This window comes from Ruditapes philippinarum, unplaced genomic scaffold, assembly GCF_026571515.1.
Source record: "Ruditapes philippinarum isolate M1 unplaced genomic scaffold, ASM2657151v2 ctg8280_1_1_1_1, whole genome shotgun sequence".
Lineage (NCBI taxonomy): Eukaryota > Metazoa > Mollusca > Bivalvia > Venerida > Veneridae > Ruditapes > Ruditapes philippinarum.
Genome location: NW_026860399.1, coordinates 1 through 26352, shown reverse-complemented (window position 1 = coordinate 26352; position 26352 = coordinate 1). Strand labels below are relative to the sequence as shown.

The 26352-nt window shown below is 30.3% G+C and overlaps 1 protein-coding gene across 1 annotated transcript; it reads left to right on the top strand.

Moving 5' to 3' along the window:
* Window positions 1-5988: 5988 nt before the first annotated feature.
* LOC132759927 (calpain-8-like) lies at window positions 5989-26137 on the top strand (the record flags this gene model as incomplete). The annotated part of the gene is made up of 7 exons (XM_060751804.1): window positions 5989-6446; window positions 9130-9255; window positions 16196-16327; window positions 17625-17818; window positions 21347-21515; window positions 25423-25586; window positions 25965-26137. Coding segments are annotated over exons 1-7 (1132 nt in total), but the record flags the coding sequence as incomplete, so codon positions are not given.
* Between the last annotated feature and the right edge of the window lie 215 nt (window positions 26138-26352).

Below are 26352 nucleotides of genomic sequence, written 5' to 3'. Positions count from 1 at the left end.
CTTTTAACATTTCTTTGTCTACCCTCTTCAATAGGTATGTTGTGCGAAGAGCACCAAAACCTTGATAGCATTTTACGCTGTTTTAAATTATTAACACAACTTAAATATTACTCTTGGGTAAATTCAATTTTAAACAAATTATAACTTTCTAACTTTGAGAAAGAAAGAAGTTCAGCACACCATTGTTGTAGCTGCTGATCATAAATTCTTTGTATAATAGTATCAACATGCACATTTGAAATATTATCATTATTCCATAGATATGAGAAACCTAAGTCTGACAACATATCTTTTTACATTTTTACCAGATATTTAACAAATTACCATAAGTATCTTTTAAAAATACCAACTTGTTTAAAAGAAAGTTTTGGGATTTCATAATACTGTACATTCAGTACTTAACAATTCTGACTTTTCGCAGAACTAATAATGGAAATCGTCCAAATTCACCTAGAACCGCTGATGTTGTAGTTTGCTGGCGTACACCAAGAACTTGTTTTAAAAATTTCAAATGTACTTTTTAATGTCTGATGCCTTATGAAAACCCCATACCTCAAACGAAAAATCGGCTGATCGAATCTTTTATCCGTGCGCCTTCTCAAATAGGAAGCATAAATCCCTGCATAATATCATATACCCCAGATTGATATGCGAATGGTGCCAATAGACACATTTCGTCGGATACCATAAAGTTTGACTTCAAAATAATAATCGGGTGACCCAATCTATTATCCCTTTATAGAGGAGGAACATGGTGCAAGCAGCTAATATTCTCCCTCCCCTTAAATTGTGAACAAAACCACGTTTTTGAGTATATTTTTCTAGTGTATACTTACTTTTGCATAAGACTGTAGATTTGTTTCCACTTTGTGGACAATCGTTCTCTTTACGTGGCTACTAAGTAATAAGTATTCACGTAATTGACCTGCGTCACAGTCAACGTCATAATGCATATATTACGTCATCATGTGCACGTCACATCATCACATGATCTGAACGTTACAATGTGCGCGCTGTTAACCCCTTATAATACTAAAAGTTATTTTATGGAAATGTTAAATTTTGTTAATAATTATGTAAAATTTACATAACTCACACAACTTTAGTAAATAACATCTACATCTATCTCTATAGAATCACTATAACTGCTAACTGTATTGAAATCATCATCAAATGTTCATATGCCCCATCACATATTTACTCAATTTAGGCTATACATTATTGCATCTATATATATAAAAGCTATAAACCTCTATTTATAGTATTTTTTATATTTTGCAAAAAATAAAAATGTTATAAAAACAACATGTCATGAATTGATAATAAATAAATTGTTTGTTGTCAAGAAGAAAAGCCTGTAAAAGTTAATATTTGTTAGTTTCAAAATTTATAAAAATAAAAAGAATACTTCAATTCATTCAAATTACCAATCGGCTCTAAATTTTTGTTTCATTTTTACAGTCTGAAAAATACACTTCCTTCCACATGCAAAACTGCTCTTGGTGACATTTGGGCATATATAAGTATCCTACTAGCAATAACTGCCTAATGCAATATGGAACTTGAAAAGCAATGACAGTCATCAGCCCGAAGAATAAGTAAACAACTCGGCGTTCGAAAGACAGCCTTTCAACATTTCCATGTTTTCCAAATTCCTAGCCGCTTTTGAATGTTTACACATCTGTCAACTATTGTCTGTAACAATCCTCAAATAAGTTTTCTTTCTTATAAAAAGATGTATGTTTTACAAATCCAAATGATAACCCTCTGAATTAAACACAATTATTTTCCTACCGTGAGATACACAACTTTTAGAAATGGCGGCCACTAATATTACACAAAGCCTTCGCTGTAAGTTACTGAAATAAGGTCGGATGGTGTGACTTTTTCTATAATTGTTTGTTTTTATTTTAAAACAAGCGATCATTCCTGTTTATAATAAAATAAATAATATCAACGATAATAAAGTGACATTATGCTCATATTTTCATAGTGAAGTTTTGCTTAATTGACTTTATATTTCATAAGATTGAATGTCAAAATGGTGTTTGACCAACAGTTGATATTGGAAAATGTTAAGGATAAAATTATAAATCTGCCTAAAATGTAAAAACTGCCCCACTCTTTTTATAAACTAAGCGTTATACGTAAATTCTAACGGACATTTACAGAAATTTCATTCGGATCTGTATGTTATTTATTGTTTATGCGAACTTAATTATTAAATCAAAAGGGATTATGGCAAAATGAAAACATATTTTGATCTTCACCCGTTCACTCACTAAATACCCTTGGATGGGCATAGTGTTTGCGTTGTTTGTCGAACTTATTTTTCAGTTCAAGACTTCTAAATTCGACTAAAATGAGGCTACCAGTCGGGAAAACAGACTTTAATGATTGTGGAAATTTCATTTTTACTCGTTTTAAAGCATAAAATAAAAAAGAAAATTTGTTTGTTTGTTGCGTAAGATGAAATTTTATGCCACACACAAACAAACAAATATCCTCTATTTATCCATTTATTTGCTTAATTTTGTGTGCATATAACTAACCCCTTTAATATGAACAGTTGCCAAGGAAGTGTAATCGGGCTATTGTCATGAAAATACATGTAGTTCAAATGAAACCACAGCGTTATTGAATGAGCACATAGTTTTCTTCTCAAAAGAAACATCAAATGACAAATATAAAACACTTAAATATATGATAACATGATGTATGACCAGAAGACAGAGAAGAAAAGTAAACGTGTTAATAAATTACTTTCGAAAAAAGGTGATTTAGATTATACAAAAGCAGCTTACATCACACGAAAGAAATCATCAAAGAAATATGTATATTAAAGAGATAACTGTCATTAGTCTGTCTATTATAAATGAGAAATGGTTTCAAAGCAGAGAACAATCAATAAAAGAACAAATATCCAATTCTGTTTTTATTCAAACATCTTACTTCTCTCAAACATGCTGACATAACAGAAAATCACTCGTTGCTTAATTAAATGAAAGGATTGTCTATAGTAAGGGATGGCGATGCATCATTTCAAGAATTGTTTGTTTATTATTATTGTAACTATATCTCTCAGGATTCTTTTCGTTATTTTTCATACAGATGCCATCGTTTAAATATATTAGGCAATCAATTATATATTTCATTGTCTTTTATCCAAACAGAAATGATGGATTTACTGAAATTATCAATTCGTATGCAAGGAGAAGTATTAATTTATGTATAAAATGTAAGGTGCTCTTTAAAGCTGTTTTGTTATAGCGTTTTTAAAGTTAAACTCATTCTTAGATATGATTTTTATTTGTACTATATCATTCATATTTCTTAAGTGTGTCCTATATTTTATATAAAGCTGTGAATGCAAGTAGACTCCCCTTTTAATGACGTGACAAACAGAAAGTATGTCGATTCTATAAACCAGTTAATTCATGACTTTACCTTTATTTGTATTCAAGGTCAGTTTTCCGATTTTTATTTCAGATAAAGCATTTCCCATGTCATTTATACAAAACACTATGTTCGCTTTTATCCGCTTTTGTCCACCTGTTTATCAACCCCTAAAACCCGGGTAATGGCATTTTTCCATCTTTTCCAATAAAAGTAAAAAAGTTGAAATACTAACTGAGCAATTATTTTAGTGCTAATAGAGGAAGAGAAACTTTTGGGTTTTTTTTCTACGCAGCGATGAAATTTTTCTGAAAATCGAATAGGTGATTTGATGTTTTACCAGTTTCACCCGTTAAAATTTTTTTTCAGCGTTGCACTTTATCAACTACTGTGCACAAATTACTGGGGTTTTGGCACGTTATCTATAGCTTTGCACATTTCAAATTTTAACGATAACACAAAAACAAAACATGTTTAATGCGTCTTTTCCGTGAAAAAAACATATATTTTTAAAAAGTTGGGGGCCCTTTCTGTTGAATGTGTCAAGGGGTTTTAAATGTTACGAACATGCACAGGCTTAAATGGAGTGCGGGTTTAGTACCCACACCCAGAGCATCCCATTAAATGGCTCTTTTTTGCTGGGTTATTTTTTGTGACAGCAAAAAAGGGAAAACGATGAAATTCATACGATGTCGATTTTTTTATTTTTTCGGGGGTTTCATATTGACAACAGGGGTTTTTTTATGTTGACTAAGATTTAAAGAAAAAACACAAACACCGTCAATTGATTATACTGGGGACACAAATAAATAGCTTCGTATTTGATGCCTTCATTCCAAAAGCTTATAACCCAGGTGAATTGGACCTTTTTCTTTTGAATCTTTTTTTGTATCTATTTTTTTGTAAATAATACCTTTTTTCTTGGGTTGAATTTTATTGAAAAAGTGTTCAGATTAAAACATGAACAAATAATTTTAAAAACAAATTTATTGATGTTTGGGACAAGTTATCTTATCATGAACATTTCTTTATTTAAGTATTCAAAAACGTATAAGGTGCACAAGAAGTGTTTAAACACGAATTCAACACCTAGAACGCCATTTTAAAAATTTTAAAAAGAGGGCAAATTACACACAAAATTAATGAATTTTACGGGGCGGTGATTTGTGTTTAAAGATTCTTTTTCCAACCCAAAAAACGAAATCGTGACACAACCATTACCCCCATCACACCAGTTGGTCTGGAGGTTATAAATTTTTTCATTTTAAACATGAGTCGTTGGCCCTTTTCGATTTTTGTAATTTTCTGACAAAACAAATACGATAAAAAATTTTAAGGACCCCCTTTTATTTTTGGGAAAAACGGTTTCAATTATTGTTTTTATTTTTTCAACCCGGGACAAATTAAAAATTTTTTAACAAAAATTTAATTCGATATGTTTTTCAATTACTAACAGATACAATTTCATTAAATTTTTTCCCAAAAATGACATCAAATACAAAAAATTGAACGCTTTCTTTTAACACTATAAGGAAAATATCTAAAATAAACGGTCTTTCAAAAAATTTTTGTACAAATAACACGAATAAAAAAAAATAGTGTAAAAAAGGAAGCAAAAAACCCCTGCATAAACAATCCCACAGTTTAATATCAAGGGTGTTTATAGACACTTTTCGTCGAAACCTCAAAATAAAATCGGCTAACCCAATCTTTATCCTTTCCTTTTAACAAGGAGGCATGGCAACGAAAATATTTCTTTTCCTTTTTGAATTTGAACAAAACCATGTTTTCGTGTCGCAAAGGTATATTTTTCTAGCGTATACTTTTGCATCAGGCTGTAGACTCGTTTCAACTTTGTGGACAATCGTACTCTTTACGTAGATACGAAGTAATATGTATTCACGTAAGTGACCGGCGACACATACGACGTCAACATGCGTAAATAACGTCATTAAAATACACGTCAACCATCATATGATCGGCACGTTCCATAAGTTATTTTATGGAGTTGTTAAATTTTGTTAAATATGTAAAATTAACAGAACTCATGCAACTTTAGTAAAAAGCCTCTACATTAATCGATATAGACTCACTTTAACTGTTAACTATATTGAAATTATCATCAAATGTTCATATGCACATCATATATTTACTAACTATAGACAAATTTTTAACATCTATATATAACTTTTTAAAAGTATTTTTTTTTTTACCTTTTAAAAAATAAAAAAGTTATAAAAAAAAACATTCATCAAGAAAATAAATGAATTTGTTTTTTTAAAGAAAAAAATGCTGGAAAAGGGGTTTAATGATCGAATTTTTTTGTTCCCCAAATTAACTACAGCATTTAAAGCAGAGCAATTTTTGAAGCCGAAAAAATCATAGAAGAAACACATCGATCCATGGTTTCCCTATATTGATAAAAACCTGTCACCCTGATCGTATCATATTTTAAAATTTCATTAAATTGGGAGAGTATTACGTGTAAAATTAAACAACCATTCGTCCATTATGGTTTTGAGGATTTCAAAAGAAAGGACTTTGCTTTTTGTCGACGAACTCGGGTTTTTTGTAACACGAAAACGTTTATGTTATGTGTATGCTGTTCTGTAGAAAAATCTCAATATAGGTAGCACTGGGAGAGTTATAAATAAATATATATAATTGAAGTAAAAGTACAAGAAAAAAATGAAGATTGTATGTCAGTTTGAACAATTGATGTATAAAATTGGATTTAATATAGTGAAGCTTACATAATAAAAAGATGTAGTGAAAACTTTATATAACCTGTAGCTGTTTCTGATAAAAACAAATCAAAATACAATTATGACTTTAAACAGTAAGTGGTGGGCTGGATTATTTTTGCTCTAACTGCTATGGGTTGTTCGGCATCTGTTAATGATTCGACAAAGGTTATTCATTCCTGGTCTATTCCGAGATCCGTAACGAGCAGACGACACTGGCCGACACCCGACAAAGTTATATCAAAGATGACGCCAAGGAGCTGGACAAACATTAATATATCAAACATGGGTGGAGGCGGGGCTAGTGTAAGTATTTCATTAAATGTGAGCTCAACACGTTCATAATTTCTAGATGTGCTTGTATTATTGTATATATAGATAAAAATGCATCCATCATAAGTTCCTACGTGCAACATTTGATAAATAACTCATCAGCTAGATGCGTCATGAAGTTTGTCGAATTTTTACTAGATATGAATTGACGGAATACCTTAAAAAGTATCAAAGCAGAAACCAAAATAAACGGCAAACAATAAACAATACAAAGAGTATATCCTTTACGTGACTATTATAAAACATATTTTATGGGCACACGATAAACTTAGTTATATTTTAATAAATTAACATACAATGTAACCATATTTTAATTGCATAGTATGTTACAATTGTGTAAAACTCGATTTTTTTTATATTTAACTCTTACTTCTTGCAAATATGTTGAATCAAATGTTCATCGGAAAATATACTCGAAAATATTTAATTAATAAACGTATTTAGATTAGTTTGTGAAATGTTTGGATAAATGCTCATAGCTCTTTTCAGAAACAATAGATGCTTTAATGATATAATGATAAATAATCAATCAATCAATCAATCAATCAATCAATCAATCAATCATTCATTAATTCATTCATTCAATCAATCAATCACAGCGACATTAAACGTCTACGACACCTTGACAATTTATGTATGAGCAACAAAATTGCAATGAAATATATAATTGACTAAGATTAGCAATACATTGTAATATTTTCACGAATATGACAAGTTAGTATTTGAAAGACTTAAATGATACATTGCAATAACTCATTAAAATGACGGCGAACAACAAATTCTGCAGGACTAAAGCAACACATTGCAATAACCGACAAAGAATGACTGTATATTATGATACATGTATTTTAATGGATAAAGCAATACATTGCAATTTCTGATTAAGATTGAGAATATATTGAAATGTTAAAACGACAAAAGCAATATATTGCTTTATTTGATTAAAAGTGACAATTTATCTTTCAATATTTGAAAAATAAAGCAATACTTGAAAATTAAAAGACGGATATTTAAACATTTTAAAGACTTAAACAATCTTTTCAAAAAAGGAAAATTTTTGAAAATAAAATATTAAATTTCCCCATTGCACTATGGACAAAAATAACAACAAAATATTTTTACGACATAAAACCCAAAATTTCAGCAAAATGACTTTAAAAAACAATAATTGGGGAAAATTGAACGACTTAAGGATGTATTACAAGAACTCTAACAATTTTTTATCTATATTCGAAAGACACCATCGCGACTAAAAATACAATAAAAATTTTATTTTTAAATTTTCACGACTTTTCACCGAAAAATTGCAAATCTAAAGAAAAACGAACGACCTACGCAAACAAACGAAACAGTTTAAATGCGTTCATTTCTATACAATAGACAAAAACAGCTTTCTTTGGTTCCCATGATGAAGTTGGGGACTCTATTTTAATTGAATCTTTTTTAAAGTGTGAAAATTTTCATTTTTGGTTTAAATTTTTTTATGAACAATTTGAGATTAACGGAATGAAAAATTTTAAAACAAAGTGACTGAGTGCTCGGAAGACTTATCATGACACTTCTTTAGAAACTAGAAATTTTAAAACTTTTATTAAAGGGACAAAAAAAGGTTTTTTTAACACGTAAAGCAAAGCTCAAAAACATGAAAATGTATTGTGATATTTGAAAAAAATAGCGACACATTGCATTATCTGTACTGTATAAGAATGACAATATCTTGCAATGTTTATACCACTAAAGCAATACTAAGCAGTAACTGACTAAAATTGCCAAACATTTGTAATATTTAAACGACTTAAGCAATATTTAGAATCTACATTGCCAATAAGCGACTAAAATGACAATTTGTAATTATATGTAAACGACTTAACCAATACATTGAAGAAAAATAACTGTCTTAAATGATGGTATATTGCAATATTTGTACAATTAAAGCGATACATTGCAATAACTGACTAAAATGAAAGTAAATTGTAATATTAATACGGATTAAACAATATATTGGACAACTTGATTAAAAATAACGGCATATTAAATATTTGCAGGAATTGACCAATGCATTGAAATAATTAATTAAACTGAATATCAATTTAATATTTGAACGACTTCAGCAATACATTGGAACAATTGACTAAAATGACAATGTATTGTTATATTTAAAAGAATACAGCAATACATTGCAATAACTCACTTAAATGACACGACTCGCTAAGAATGACAATACGTTGTAATATTTTATAGGAATAAGCAATACATTGCAAAAAGTGAGTAAAAAAAGACAATTTATTGTAAAATTTACACGAATAAAGCGAATCATTGCAAGAATTGAGTAAGAATAACGGTATGTTAAAGATGATAATAGCAAAAACTTGTTTATTTCTTTTCATGATTAGTTTAGATGCTTGCTTTTATCACTTGTTTTGTTTTTATATGTTTCTATACTTTGTTTCGTTCATTTGTTTATAATGTTTTGTTTCCATTATTTGTTTTAATACTCGCTTTTATCATTTGTTTTGGTTTTGATATGTTTCAATACTTTGTTTTGATGGTTTGTTTATAATTTTATGTTTTCTTGTTTTGTTTCGATGCTTTTTTTTGTTTCCATGATTTTTTGTTTTGATGATTTCTTATAACGTTTTTTTTGTATTTCTTTCAGAAATCTGGCGTGCATGGGAAGAAACAAAGCGATGGTCTTTTTGTAGACGAAGAATTTCCAGCCACGTTAGAATCTATATTTCAAAAGAAGTGTCTTTTAAAGCCTGTCACGTGGAAAAGACCAGTGGTAAAATTATTTAATAAAAAATAGATAATAATAATATGTTATGTTTATCGGTTTGTTTTTGTAAGCTTATATGGAATGTGTTTCAATTTTTTTCCATTTTTAACACTTTTTACTGGTATATATGATATAAGAAATACTCACAAGTCTATAGCTTTTAGTTTTGATTTTTATATAATTATAGACAACAAACTAACAAGCCACTGTATCATATAAATACTTAATGACCAGTCATAACGTTTCGTTCGGGTCAAGAACTTAACATATAATGTAGAAAGAAAATATACCAAGAACTTGATTAAAGACATTTCGACAACTTTATCTTAAAATAAAATACATTATTAATTGAAATTACTATTAGCAGCGGGCTTGTGGCTCTAAATCGACGGGAAGAAGTTGTTTTGTTGTACAAGATAATATGACGCATGAAGTCATAAAGAACGTATGAAGTGGTAATCCATTTCAAATGTAATGCAAAATGTAATACGAACCAGTACTTTGTACAGTACATACGCATACACTTTACTGTAGTCTGCCTGTGTTCTTTGTCACTCAGAAGCATTTTTTATGCCTTAGAAATTTTATTAATTCTTTAGAAACGTCAAACATAAGGTTAATAATATTTAAATACTGGATAGTAGTGTAGTGTTTTGACTTTCATACACAATAATAGTTCACTATAATATACCAATTGCCAACAAAACCAAAGATTAGATAGATAGTTCATGTATAAAATAGCAAATGATTATGTTTTTTGAAACTAAACAAGACACTTAAAGAGTTTTCAAGAAATAAAAATGATAGCATTCTGAGGCATAACGGGCCTAGTAAGTATGTGTGTTTTTTCTGTTTTTTTTTTTCTCCAATGAAAATATCTGAATACTTGAATTTTCTTAGCGTAATATTACTGCAACGTAAGTCCAACGTAAGGAATCTCCTTCTGTTAAGTACATAATTATTCAAAATTCAAAAAGTCGGAAAAAAGATAGGAAGATAATGTTTTGTGTATTTTAAGTAAAAAAAATCAAAACTGATTTATCTTTGATATAGGTTAGCATATGATTTTAGGTAGCGCATTAGTGTAATGAAAGTTTATAAATTCCATTTTCCTGTAATTGTAAAATGTTGACTTTGATCTCATTCGGCGGAAATGCTGCGAGGAGAATCTCTAGTGATGTCGCACGTTGAAAATTGTGACACTGTGCGTTTTTTTTCTGATAGGATTAAGTGATGATAAAACGAAGTGATATTCCGTTTATTTGCATGACACATTTTGATTAAAATAATCAAGTCATCTACAAAACAGAGACCATTGAATCGTTTGAAGGTGGTTGGTCGATTAATTAAAATTAGAACCTGATCTTTGCCTAGCTAACTTTGTGAATTGGGTTAGTCCTACTGACCATTCCGACCTGTTTATTTTTAGTTAAAGGGAATATAAAGTCAAATTGCAAATGAATAAAGGAGAGTAAAAAAGAACAACCTATAGCAAAGTATTTTGTAATCAATTTCAGATCTAGACCAGCATTTCTTGTCGCCATTTATGTCCAAATATAGTCATTTAAAACAATTATAGTGTAGAAGGAACCCACGCACGTCCACGCCACGAAAAAAGTATACCCAGTTATTATAAGCTTTTGCCAAACCATATTGATCATTTATAAAAAAACGGAAACATATTCGCAGAGCTAAATCACCAATGACCGGGCAATAACCTTAGAAATACCTGCTATATATATGTACACTATTGTTAATTAACTTTGTTTAAAAGTTAAAACACAAGAATACACTTAGTTATTTCCTTTACATTAATAAATTGACTTACTTTCTCCTTTATATCATTAAATTGGGTAATTAAGTATCAGCCTGATTAAATTCACTCGAGGTCATTAACTTTATCAACTAATGGCTGGCATTTTAGTTACTGTCTAACAAATAGCTTTTACGTAATAAGTTCATGTCAATACCAATAACATTTCCTTCGCCTGTTCCATCTGGAAACCCGTTGCTGTCTTACATCTAGACAGTAATATCAAAAGTAAAACTTTGTCTTACATCCCGTCAGCAATATAATATAAAAACTAAGCCTTTATATGCCATCTAGTCTGCAATATCGAATGTAAACATTTGGCTGACAATCAGTCTGCAGTATCAAATGTAAACACTTGGCTGACATCCAGTCTGCAATATCAAATGTAAACCTTAATCTGACATCAAGTCTGCAATATCTTATATAAACCATTGGCTGACGTTCAGTCTGCAATATCAAATGTAACCTTTGGCTGACATCCAGTCTGCAATATCAAATGTAACCTTTGGCTGACATCCAGTCTGCAATATCTAATGTAAACCTTAATCTGACATCCAGTCTGCAATATCTAATGTAAACCTTAATCTGACATCCAGTCTGCAATATCAAATGTAACCTTTGGCAACATATTAATATTGTAAGCCGCCCACTTCCTCGACCATTGCGCTTAGCGTCAAAGGTATATCTCAACACACGCGTATGTAATCATAAACCGTAATTTTCATACTTGGCCTTCTGTTGCACACTCAACATATTTCACACTTTTAAGAAAGTATAGATTATTGAGAAACGTTTTAAGCCTGTGCATGTTCATTTATATAACAGGCGGTTTACATGCAACAATGAAAACAAAAGCAAAAATCAGTAAAAACGAAAAAATATCTTTTTTATTGATCTGACTTCATGTTTTAATTTGCGTCATTTGGTGAATATACTGTATTTGTACTATACAAATTTATCATAGAATATTATATAATAATTTCCTTTCGCAACTGGATAAAGGAATATAAAACCTGTTTACATGTACGTCAAACAACAATAAAATATTTCATATTGCGAGCAGACAGGTCATTGAATACTATTCCCGGTGGCTACAGCTTATCTAACGCCACTTATATAATTTCAATAGAACATATCGTTATTTTATCATGTATATTATGTTTCAAGTTTCAAGTTTTATTTACATATGTCAAACTAGCCTAGGCATGATAACCAGGGAATAGGTTTTTTGTTCTTCAAAATAATGACAGATAAACATATTTATTCAATAAATGAATCAAAACAAGTATCCATTCTTTATAGAATATAAACAGTCACAAAAAAGACTGATGGTTATGATATTTAATGCAGTCATTACGAACAAATTGTCCAAAATAAATATAAACATATAAAGTTTACAGTCATGCGCAAAAGTGAAATATGAATTCATCACACAGTATGGTCAAAAAATAATGTAAATATTAGCCAAGCGAGGCAAAATATAACTTTAATGTAGTACGTTAGGTCAAAGAAGAGTACAACAACTGGATTTATTGCATACAAAGAGTCTTATCTTTATCTCTGAATAAATGTAGCAAATAAAAAAGTACACATAACAAGATATTTCAGAATTCTATTTATTTCAAGACCTATGTGCTTTCTAATTTTCCATTGTCTACCATTAACTTAACAGCGTGAGATCAGTGTCTTCTTCTTATAAAGAACTTAGCAAATGGTCCTTTCATCTGAAAAATAGAGAAGTTCATTTATGAACAAAAGTAAATGGTATTGAACACCATGAGGTTGGTATCGTTTGTTCACATTTCCTCAAGTAATTTTAACCGACTAGAGAAAATGTTTTTGCATTTGCATTATTAGTATCAAATTATATTAAGGTAATGTACTTAAAATCACATCACGTGTATAAACGCATACTCTCGCTGTCTTTTATGTCTTTTATAAATAAAATAAACATTAATGTTTTCCACATGAGATGCAATGGTAGTAATAGAGAGATTCAGTTAATGACGTATTATATATACTGCTTATTTTATTGAGCAAGATATATTATTCACCTGCGTTGCGGTGTAAAAAGATACCCGAGAGGAAGTCTGCTTTCTTTTTTTCATAATATGGGCTGTTAAAAAAGCTGAGTTATAGGTTTCTATTTTAGATCAATATATATATGCTAGTGGCGCGGTGACCAGTGGCGAACCTGTAAAGCCGCCGAACGTGCTGACGGCAGGATAACTATATAATTATTTACTCTATTTTATTTGCAGCAAGTTCGATACCCTATCGACCAGCTGCTAAACAAATAAACACTGCTGTAGTCTTGTTGATAGAATGTCAATGAAGATACTCTTATTGATAAATACAACAATTATACAAATATTACTACTTCCGGAAGTAATGTAAACAATTATGTCACTCACAAAAGGAGATAATGAGAAATCCATTTTGGTGAAAATATTTTATTTTTAAACCTTTTGTTTTGCTTTTAAACAAGATCACTCGGGTGATGATTTATTGTTGTTTCAACTATCCCTACATTGATTGATAAAGTATTAATCAATTACAATAGTCAATACAAATTACCAACTTTAAACAGTTTTCTGTATAAAGCTATAGATTTACTTTCTGTTGAATGTTAATTTATTGATTATGTTGTGATTAAAGTAATTACAGAATACATAAAATGAAAGAAATATGTGAATATTTTTTTATTAAAAGCGATTGGGACATGCTTGTAATCATCGCCACACATACTAAAACTGGCAGTGGATTAGTTTGGCCCGGAACATTTGACTCTGTTTACGTATATTTATTTACATAGATACTCTTCGTTACAAATATTTCAAGAAACGACCATACTGTTATGAAAACAGCAATATTTTACTGTTAATCTTTATAACATACATGTATTTTATCAGATAGAGCTAAAAAAACCGAGTCTGCAATTTTCATGTAATTTTCCTGTTTTTTAATACTTTCGAGGTATCACTTTTTCCAGATATTTATATATCACAACAGTAGGTGTCAAGTGTTGTGTGGCAGCCGTAGAAATGTGCCCCGTACTCCACTTCAGTGTTGTTATATTTTTCTGGTCATTCGGGATCATTGAGTCCAGCACTTTTAAGTGTTGAAAATTGAGTACCGCTTAAGCCGATTCTAGGGGGCGTGAAGGATGTTGCTTTTTTCATTACCCCTCGTGTTCAGACTCAATAAAACCGAGTCATGTAATTTTCTTGTTTTTAATGCTTCCGAGGTATCACTTTTTCCCAGATATTTTCACTTATATACATGTAATGATTACAAGCACGCCTGCAATCGCATTTATTGTTGTTATTTTGGGAAAAGAAACAAGAACATATTTTAATTTTAATGTAAAATCATGTTTGGACAAGATGTAACGTACTCGAATTGTTTACGCATTGTGTTATATAGCAAAGGTAACTGTATAAATCTTTGACTCATATAAACCGTCGGCGTCATCTTAACAACAAAGGAAACTGATATTTTATTGGTTTGTTGTGTATTCATCTTTGTGTTCACTAAAAAAGTTATATATGACACTTTTTTCTATATAATACAATGCATTTAATCAGTTTTTGTACGAACTCAATTAATGAGAAAACGCCTGTCATTCGAACAAATATCGTTTCTAATTACAAATTAACAAATATTCGAAAAAAATATCAACGTGTGTCTCTGTTATTTTACACAAGGTCGTTTTGATTATTTATAGCATACACTGATAACCAATTAAATATTTGCGGCAGATGTTTATTTATAAAGAGAACATAAGCAAGTAATTTTTATCTTTTTAAATGTGTACTTTAGTTGTCATCACGACAACAACATGTATACAGTAAGCTAAGACTTACAAGAATAAATTATAGAAAATGATTCAGAAAATGAATAATACCAAATTACATAAAATGGAAGAACCTTTACATTAATCATACAAAGAATTGAACTGTATAAATAAAAGTAACTTAACGGTCCTCCGTGACCAAGCCGCTAATTTTCAATCACTTCTTTGTCATCGCTATCGGTTCGAAACCCACAAGGGGACATTGTATCTGTAATTTTAAGAACCTATCCAATCAGCGGACAAATTGATGAATCAAGTCACGTGACTAGTAGCACCTGGAATAATTATTGCACCTGAGCTGCTTTCCCTCCACTAGTACAGTTAAACTGTCGCCTAATGAAGTAACATTGTCTGTGCACGTTTACCCAGTCACAAATAATGTTGTATTTTAGTTTTATTCTGAACGATTTACTGTGTAAAACAGTGTAGACAGATTTATATTGTACAACATGATAACTCCTCACCAAGTCACCTAGTTTTCAGGAATAAATTTATATATACATTAGTACCTGTTAATAATACTAAAATTCTACTTCTAAAGAATGATTTTCTTTGGGAGCTTGCGCTGAAATTGCTATGTATATTCATGTAACTACAACAAAACATTGCATAATAACAATGTTGCTTTAAAAACCTTTCATATATCATTCGTTCTAATTAAAATGTATTGGTGAAAAAATTACATTATTACATTGGAAAATATAGCGGTTGAAAGTATTGATATGTATTAAGAAATGTAAAAAGTATTCCAAATGTGCTGTTCACAAAGAAAAATACTTAAAATACTAATGGATAAGACTTTCCGAGATGATTTTTGTTCCTAAATACTTCAATGGCATCGAAGTATAATGTAAGTTTACGTTTGTTGTCTTTGTTCTTGGGAATATGCGGGAGAAAAAGGACCACATAACACGGATATTCAAACCATTTTATCGCCTTCCAACTTATGTTCCTTTTATTTCTTACAACAAGCATAATTATCCAACTGATACTTTACTTTTTTTCAGTGTTGTTATATTTTTTCTGGTCCTTCGGGATCATTGATGCCAGCACTATTACGTGTTGAGAATTAAGTACCGCTCAAGCCGGTGCTAGGGGGCGTGAGGGATGTTGCACGTATTCATTATCCCTCATGTACAGACTCAATCAAACCGAGTCTGCAGTTCTCTTGTAATTTTGTTGTGATTAATGCTTCCAAGGGATCACTTTGTTTCCAGATTTTTATACATTCTATTAAATGACTTTATTAAAACAAGAGAAATTGTTGTATATTTTAGGGGATACATCCAAATGCCACGTTGATATCAGACGGTACAAGCAGACATGACATGAAACAAGGAGATCTCAATGATTGTTGGTTCTTGTCAACTTTATCCGCTATAGCTGAAAAACCACAACTTATTGCCAAGGTAACCATTTATAGTTTCATGATAAATAGATACAAGAGGTTTTCGAAATAATGAAGGTTGTCTGAGGTATGAGAGCATTACTATTTTGTACGAATGTTACAATAACTAACACCAAACACTAAATTCCATTTTTAAATGAAAAGTGTGCTATATTGCAAACTATGTTTAAGTAAATCAGTCAAAATATACATTCAGCTCAACCTGGATATACACGATACGGTACTGACATTTAGTTATACAGCAGCTTACTTTTCACTAACAGACAAGAGTCATCATATCACATAAATAACTAGACACGGTTGTTCTGGTTGACTTATTTAGCATTAATAACTATTGTAATCAGTATACCAGTTTCAGTTTGTTCGCAATCAGCAGATTATTTGCCTTTGACCATTTACAAATATCATATACACTGTTCAAAAGTTCAATATCCTTTTCAGTTAACGCATATTCAGTATTATCATTTATGAAAATAATGAAAATGAAAATAAAGGTCACAATGGTTCTCTTGTTTTAAACCAATTGTTGCATTGTTGCATTAAAAAAACAGATATTTTTATATTACTTGAAGATATTGCACAGGCTTTAACATTAGAATATGTAATTTAATCATATTTGCTATTTTACTGCTAATTCCTGATTTTATTACTTGATAAAGCATGCCTGTTCACAGTACTAAAGGCTCTATGATAATCTATACTTTGACCTTTTTGAAAAAAAAACGCTTTCTGAATACTTGCATGTAATAGAGAAAAAAGCATCTGATGTAGAGCGTTCATCCCTAAATCAATATGCAGAATCATTAACATCATGTACATGTTCTTGTTAACATCAGCTATAAATACGATTTCTTAAGATGAAAATATTTTTCCTATAGTTTAACAACACTCTTCAAAAATGATTATTGAAGCAAAAGTGTTAGGATGTGATAAATGTGATCTTGTGAGCACGATTTATGATTAATCGAAGTAATAGAAAGAACAAACGTTGAACTTTGTTTCAAGACTGCAATTACAAGAATGATAGGAATATTTTTGTTATATTCGCTAATACAATAATGTTAATTGTGTTTTTTTTCCTGCTTGAATTTTCATGTACTTTCTTTATTTGAAATAGTAATTTTGTGTGTTTTTTCTTAACATAAAAGTATATCATGCATCAAACCAATGCTATATTCCGAAGGAAGCGTTAAGTTGACAAGATTACTATTGCTCTAGCTCACCTCGACGCTTATATAATTTTTATCAGTTACTGCAAGTAATGAAATGTACCGACTTTAACCGAAATAATCTTCCAGATAATACCAGACGACTACAGTATCGGGTGTAAAGATTATAACGGGAAGTTCCACTGCAGGTTTTGGCAGTTTGGTGACTGGACTGACGTGTATATAGATGATTTACTGCCCACTGTTGGTAACCAACTACTTTTTGCCCACTCCTCCGCACCAGAAGAGTTCTGGATATCACTTGTGGAGAAGGCATATGCAAAGTAAGTTAATTAGACCATAGGCTTGAATAACACCACCCCCGCCCTTTGTATTTGTTAGAACAACGATTGTTGTCGAGTTTAACAGTATGGACATTAAACAATTCAAAATCTGAAAGCTGTCATATAACACAAGACTAATTGTGACTTTATTATACAGAAAATATTTTATCAAAACAATTGAGAAACATTCAGTGTTTAAATGGGAATTAATATTAAACATTAGTTTCTGCACTTCAATGTATTTCATCTCATATGTAATAAACATTTTCTATATACAAAATATACTAGTATTGTGTTTGCCTCTTTGAGACACAAAGGTGGAGTGATACCATTTCAAATCAACAATAACTTAAATTTTAAAATACATTAAAGATTGAACTTTGTTATGACAATTATTAAGGTATATCAGAAAAGACCATTGGGCAAACAAAAACCTGATTTAGATTATCATCACATAATTTAAAACATTTAAAATGAAAGACTTTTTAAATAGATAGAAATGATCGCTTTTGTTAACTGTGTAGTAGTAATGTTGAAAACGAATATCATTATCATTTTACTGAAAATATTGTATTAATTATTCCTTGGCAACTCTAAATAGATGTTATTTTCTTTTGTTAAGGAAAATTACTAGAACTATAAGAAATGTTGCTTTATTTATTGCGAGTGCTATTGCATTAAGGACAATATTGTTTGAAAATATAGCTGCTCTTTAGAAAAATAGTTATACGTGTCATTAGTTTCAGATATATCGGACATTTCATATGCACTTTTCGGTGTAATATTGATCACATAATTTTTTATGTATTGTTTATAAATATATAATTTTTATGTTGTTTCGGCCGACTTAATTATGATTGTAAATGGACAAAGGCATATTTCATTCCGATTTTGCAAAACTAAACTCGTAAGCCAGCAATCGAAGTAGTGCGGATATAGCGTTTATCTTTTTTATGAAGAAAACGTTTATTAATTGTTAAATAGAAAACGATGCCTTGAGCGATATAGATTATTGAAATACTTGGGGAAATCATTTTAATTGGTCTATGACAGTAAAATACGATATCAACTTCTCGTTTCTTCATTAATATGAAATATTTGTATCAATTCATTAGAAGACCTTATTAGATAGTCTTTGATATAAATGACAGTATTACTGAAACATATCTATTGTTGAATGAAATATCTTTTAATATCATTGACAATGAAATATTGTAAAAGTAATGAAGTGTAATATTTTTGTAATCACAAGCAGAAGATGTATTTGATTTTTAGAAAATTTGAAGCAAACTGTATTAGTAACCTTTCTAATTTTACAGGTGTCATTATTCTTTCATTTAAGGCTGAATATAACTAAAAGCGTTAAGTCCATTACATCTTAAAGTTCGGCATAATTCAAAGTCAAAATCTTAAAGTCAAAATAACAACAATCAATTGTTTATGAAATCTTTGACATGCAAAACGATTTTGGTAGACGCATGATGTGAAAACTATGAAATATTTTGACTACAAGATAACTTATATCTTTACATAATAAATACAGTCATTCTTACTAGACAAAATTGATACATTAACTTGCTACAGAGATAATCTAGTGTTTGACATAAAAAAACAACGATAAAAGTCATAACTATCACCTATCTTTTTACTTGTTTGCTTTTCACGCCGAATTTAACACGAAGCCACAACTTGCTGGCTAAATAATAATGCATGAAACAGTGTATCTTGTTTCTTTTATGTTGAAGGTCACTTTGTCGTCATGTAACACATTTGGTCACTTTATCGACAAATTATACTACATTTGGTCACTTTATCGACAAATTATACATTTGGTCACTTTATCGACAAATTGTACATTTGGTCACTTTATCGTCATACAACATATTTGTAATATATAAAATAAAAAGAAAGACTCATACACATACACGGATGCCGGTTTATTATGTTAATTTTTCTGATTGTTCAGATCATTCATTATGTGTGTATGTCTTTGGTATAAGACATAAGATGATAAAATAAAACTTCTATTGGACCAGTATTACAACAGTTTGTTATGACTATATGATACTGCTACAGGCTTTAATAATAAACCATCATTTTACGAATATTCTTAAAGCCTTTTACTGGCGATTTATTTGAAATAAGTGACACTATAAGTCTTCAATGCTAGAAGGTGCTGCACTAGTTTATGGCGTAAAAGGTAGTGTCTAAATTATGACACAACAGATTTCTATTATCATTTTCATTGAATCGTAAGCTTGTTTGTTTTTTGTTCTAAAATATCAATAGATTGATTTGATAATGCGTTGTAGGAATGTATTTTTGTTAGGACACAATGTATAGTGAAGACGGTTGATAATCATAAATGTGTAGATGTGCAAAACATCTTGTCAGAAACGACATGTTTCACGCAAATAACACCTTATACTTAGAAAAAAAGTTTTTATAAAATGCACAAATTACAGATTTTATCCAGCAAAATGTTTCTCGTAACCATGGATGTAATTTATATCGCAATGGAGTTCATTTTTTTATCTTTTCTCGTTAACGATAAAACAATAATGAAATGTTTGAAGATCGTGATGCATCAAATTGAAAATCGATCTCCTGTCATATTTGAGAAAATAAGTATAAGCAGTTTATAGAAAATGTGGTTGTTGTCATGGCTGGTCAATAACAGACATTTCAACATCACGTCAAGTGCCACACGCGGAGTAAACTTGACATGGAAATGATCTCAGAGATTTATTATCATTGGCTTTATAAATATTTTCTCATTCAATATATAACCAGAACAGTCGTTTTAAACTGAATTGGTCTGTAATGGAAGGAATGTCATACAATAAATAATAACGTTGATAGTATTATGTATCAGGCAAAACATGAAACTACCAACATAATACATATAGACGTTGTTGGCATGATTCGATATTACGCAGATAGTTAATAAAATGCTCTAGAACAAAATATTATGATTCTTCATATAAATGTTCATACTCAACCACTTAAAACTTTATCAACATTTTTTTTCTCAAATAATATTTTATAGCAATATCCAAAAATGATATACTTCTATTGTGTTATCAATATTTGAATACATACAAATAATCTGCCCATTGTAGACCAATCTGCTATAAAGTTTGTGGTTTAAATCAACACTTCATTTGTGCTGAAACCAGAGAGGGATATTTATATTTATATTGATACATTTGAAATAAATGATAAAGATACCTATTCTACAGTAAAAGACCAAGTGCTTACTTTGAAATAATTGAAACTAACCCCCCCCCTTAATACCTCATGCTAGAACAATATATAAATACAAACAATTTCATTAACATATACTAGGGTTCCATATACTCTCACCCATGTCAAATAAACGTGTTTGGTCTTACAAAGAACTCCCAATAGTAAAGATCATTTTCAAACTATTTTTTCTAATCAATTATGTTTGAAAATAGTGTCATTGCGATAAAATGATAATTATTATCTTATCATTCTTATGCTATATGGAATTTATTCATACAGATTAAATGGGTCATATGAAGCTTTGGAGTACGGGTTTGAAGCGGATGCATTTACAGATCTAACAGGCGGTCTTGCTGAATGGTACAATCCTGTAGACCTTAAAGAAGAAGATTTTTACCTGGTCCGGGCCGCCTTCCAAAGTGGAGCAGTAATTGGATGTCTCAGCGTTGTAAGTATTTTAAACAAATTATCACAATTCCTAGTGCTGTTATGAACTTGACACCCCCACACCGAATTGTCAGACCTTTTGATTGGCCAAAATCAATTATCATCCATATATTCACGACCTCTGCATTTAATCTCAAAAGAAGATATTGTTGCAATGGCAACAAAAAGAAGATAAGCAAAATTAGTCAGTTGATGTTGCGAGGAAACGTCAACAGAACAAAAAGCCTTGCAAAATTTTAGGAAGATTTTTCTTAAACTAACACAAATCTACTTTTCATCTTTCTAAATCGTTTTGTCACTTTAAATAAATTCTAAAAAAAATAAAAATAGTTAAAAGCCGCATGGTGTTTTTTTTATTAAGTCTGTTCAACAACAGGCAAGGAAATTTGAAATATATCTTACGTCCCTAGAGGTATTCATTTTTTCTACACTAAATGTAGTTCAATCAATGAATCCAAAGTACAAGAAAAATATAACAGCACAGTGATGGTGTACGTGATTTTTTTTATATTCTACCACCCACTCACTTAACACAGAAAATTTATATGAGAAACTATGTTTTGTCGAGTCACTGTATGAAAGAAAATAAAAATCTAGCCTCATAGAACTTCGTAAGCAGTATTCTAATGTGACATTATGTTCATTCTTTCATTGTCATATTGAGCTGAATTCATCATGTTTTTCAAAAGATTGACTGTTTAAGGGAGATTGACCATTATTTGTTTGTTTGTTTGGGTTTTACGTCACATCGACACAGTATAGGTCATAATATTATGGCGACGTTCCAGCTCTAACTGGTGGGAGAAGACCTGCATTATTTCAGTCATGAACGGGCGCCCGAGTAGAACAAGTAGAACGAGTTGAACGTTACAAGTAAAGTCCGATTGATCTTTACAGAAATTCCTCCGGCCACACGAAGTATTCATTGTTTATAAAACTGAAAGGAATTATGACAAGATGTAAACTTTTTTGACTATCACCTGTGCTTTCACTATATACCTTTGGATGGACATAATGTCACTTAAATAATAAAACATTTGAATTAACATTACGATTGTTGGGATTGACATGCCAAATGGTAAAGAATTACCGGAAAGGTTTCATAAATTAACCATTTCGATACGACCATAAGAATTGTATTTGTTGCAGAAAGGATTGAATTGTGTTTACTAGTTTTTAATGTCACAAAGCAGCAAGACTTAATGAAAAAGACAACTTAGGAGCTGTTGATTTCTACTTTGTAATGCTTTACATCGGATCGATTAAGAAAATAACAGAGAAGTGGCAGAAACCCGTTTTTCATTGGCTGAATGCAAATGGTTTATTGCGTAACACATTGATTGCAATAAAAAATGACTTATTTTCAAGTGATTTATTTTCGTTTAGAATCCGGTCGATCGGAAGTAAAATCCGGTTTGACTCAATCATCTTTAAATTTGTTTTGTCTTAATTGTATTTCTTACTGATTAATTACTTTGTCTGAAAACTGTGTTCGTCAATCATAAGTAAAGTAATACGAGTTCATCTATGCCCGATTTTACTGTGAATGTTTTATATTTAAATAGCTAAAGTTTGATATTTTACTTAATGTTCATTTCAACTATATTTTTGAGACACCTGTTGATGAGCGACTTGACCAAATGCTGTTTTATTTGGACCTTTTCTTGTGATCATAGGTTGTTCTTGAAAAAGAAATGTGTGGACAAATAACAGTTAAGTGTAAATGAACAAAATGTTGATAATTATTACTGTAAAAATTATCCAAGTGTTGTTGTTTTGTTTTGTGTATTTATACCATATTTGTAAGGATGGTCTATGTCTTAAGAATTTATTTATTGGTAATATCATGAAATATCGAGATATGTTGATATATTGTGCCATTAAGTGTTACTATACATAATTAATAATTTCTTACTGCCTAAATATATTATGAAACTAAATGATACGTGTTTGATCCATTCCAATATATAATATGCTTATGTGCCGGATACTGCGAGTGTATTCTGATAAAAAAGAAGAAAAAAAAACACTCATGAAACTCATGTATAGCAGAGAACAAAATTAATATGAAGGATAAAAATGCGAAGAATAAATCGATTTACATATATATCTTTTATTAAGTAGTAAGCCATTAATGGCCCATGTACATGCAGCAATATAACATTCAATGTTGACAACAAAATGTAATTATATAGGTGTTAACAATATTGTACTGGATATACATGTAGGTAATCATATATCAATGACAGATTTATTTCTACATTTCCTTTCTATACTAGCATACATATAGGGAGAGACAAAGCATCTATTTATAGAAAACATGTAAACATAGTTAGTATAATATTATAACCACATGTGTGCATTTCTTTTTTAACATATAACTAAATTGTTGTTAGCAGCAATGTTCTTTTTTTTCAAATGCATAGTAAATATAAGCTGCAAACATCTTTATGTCGACTACATTTGTGGTATTAATCAACTCTACAAATTTAATATAATTTGGATGAACCCAGTATACTGACGTCTGAGATCAGCGTAAAGTGTACACTCAATAATGAAATGAAATTCATCCTCTAGTACATTGCAAAATTTACATTTTCTTTGTTCAATTGGTGTGCTTATAAGTTTTCTCCATCTACCTGTAAATAACCGTTGCAGTGTAAACACATTTTCCACCAATCTATTTTCAATTATCGGTGATTGCAGGATGCTTGCGTCTCTACTTGACGAGACACCGTGGAATGCAATTTTACACTACCGTCATTGCATTGTTTGCAATAGTTCTATATTAAATTGTCATGTCGGAGACATGTTAGTTTTCCATAGTTTTATGACTTTTAAAATATGACAGGATTTTATTATAATATCATTACACTTCATTCAGCGTCAAGCTGATAATTAATACAATGCACTCAATAAGCATCACTTCAAAAGTAACTAAAATGTTACTGTTCTTTCTTTTAAATTGTAAAGTTTAAAGTCTGCAAATATACTTTTGAAATAAAAATAAATGTTTAATTCTGATGCAAAGTTTCAAATCCTTATTGTCATTACAAATGCGTTTTTCACGAACATGGACATAAGAAGTTTATAGAATACAAAAATGCTCTTGTTATTTAATCAACAATAACTCAATAAAGGTTCATTCCTCTGAATATATACATGTACTTTAGGTTAATGACTGTATTAATGTGTAGCTTTTGTAAGCAATTCCTTTAACGTATCGACGTTCTGTCCATATTACTTTCTTTGATCATTTTCCGGAAAAGGTCATTCAAAAACACATACGCAAGACTCCTGGAATACGTCATTATTTAATGAGGTTTCGTTGTAATGTACCCTGCTCCAATAGCATTTTATTAGGTAAAGATGTCCGTTTAATTCGCACCAACCATTGTTGAATTGGCCTTGCAAGAATAGGGTCACATACCATATCTTACATTTAGTTACAATGGTATTAAGTGAAATTATTTTTATCGTTCCCCTTTTAAAACCTTTAATGATGCAATTTAAGTCAGCAACAGATAAAAATGGTTGAGTATGATGCAAATGAAAATCAATACCCTATTTGGAATGAATCTCTCTTTATACATTTTGCTATCTTTGTAGGTTCTGTGCTACTCTTTTCTGTTATTTAACATCTTAGATGCTCTAAATCTATTATTTAAAAATTGTTTAATTCATGCCATCCCCTTGAAAAAGATGTATTCATTTAAGAGGTAAACTGTGTCTCTAACAACGCCCTCGCGTAAATTTAACATACGCAAATTGATGTTGTGAAAATAATCGATTTACTTAATGATTAATAGATTGAAAATTTACAAAAAGTAAATGTGCTTCTATTCATAAACAATTTCAAACACTAAATGTTGTAAACATTTGTCTCAGAATTGTTGTCTTAATTTCAGGATAAGGAAGGTCAGGCATTACGTGAAAGAAGGGGAATGGTATCTAATCATTCTTATGTTATAACTGGTGTAGAAGAAGTGCAGTATCTAGACGGCACAGCCAAACTTATTCGTGTTCGAAACCCATGGGGTGATACTGAGTGGGAAGGTGCCTGGAGTGACGGGTAAAATATATTGTTCTTTTTTTTCACCTCGTAGATTTATATATACATTTACTACATTTACTAACAAACCTTATAAACAACCTTTTAATCGGGGAAAACTGTAAAACAACTGTAGCTTACATTGAAGAAACATGCATTTTATCAACATGCTTTCGTATTAAATTTTTAAATTATTTACAAAAAAAGGTTCAATCTTAAATTTACTGTAAAGGGTTTAGTGTTTTTATGCCATTCATATGATATTTAAAAAAAACTGGTAAAGTATATTCTTTGAGTGATTTGGTTAGATTATATTCTAATAGTCGTCATGTTTTCTGGCATTTAAGTCATTCCAAGAAATTTTATTTTGTGATTAAAGCTATTGGAACTATTTTTCAGCTCCGATGAATGGAGCCACGTGCCAAATGATATCAAAATAGAGCTGGAACTGACGTCACAAGATGACGGCGAATTTTGGATGTGTTACCGAGATTTTAGGCGGGAATATTGCAACATGATTATATGTAATTTATCGCCTGACTTTGATCATGACGGCGTCAGTGATAAAGCCGGTAATATATTTGAAATTATGTTATCAACCTGATTAATTAGACAAATGGTGGCATATCTTGTAATTTATATTGAATCCGGATAGAAAGTATTGTACTATTATTACAATTTATATATTTAAGAAGGAATACACATGCTTGTTCAAAATAAATACAAGTTGTATAATGTGGTATATAAACTAGGATGAGTATCAGGGATCCATAATCGAATCGCAAAA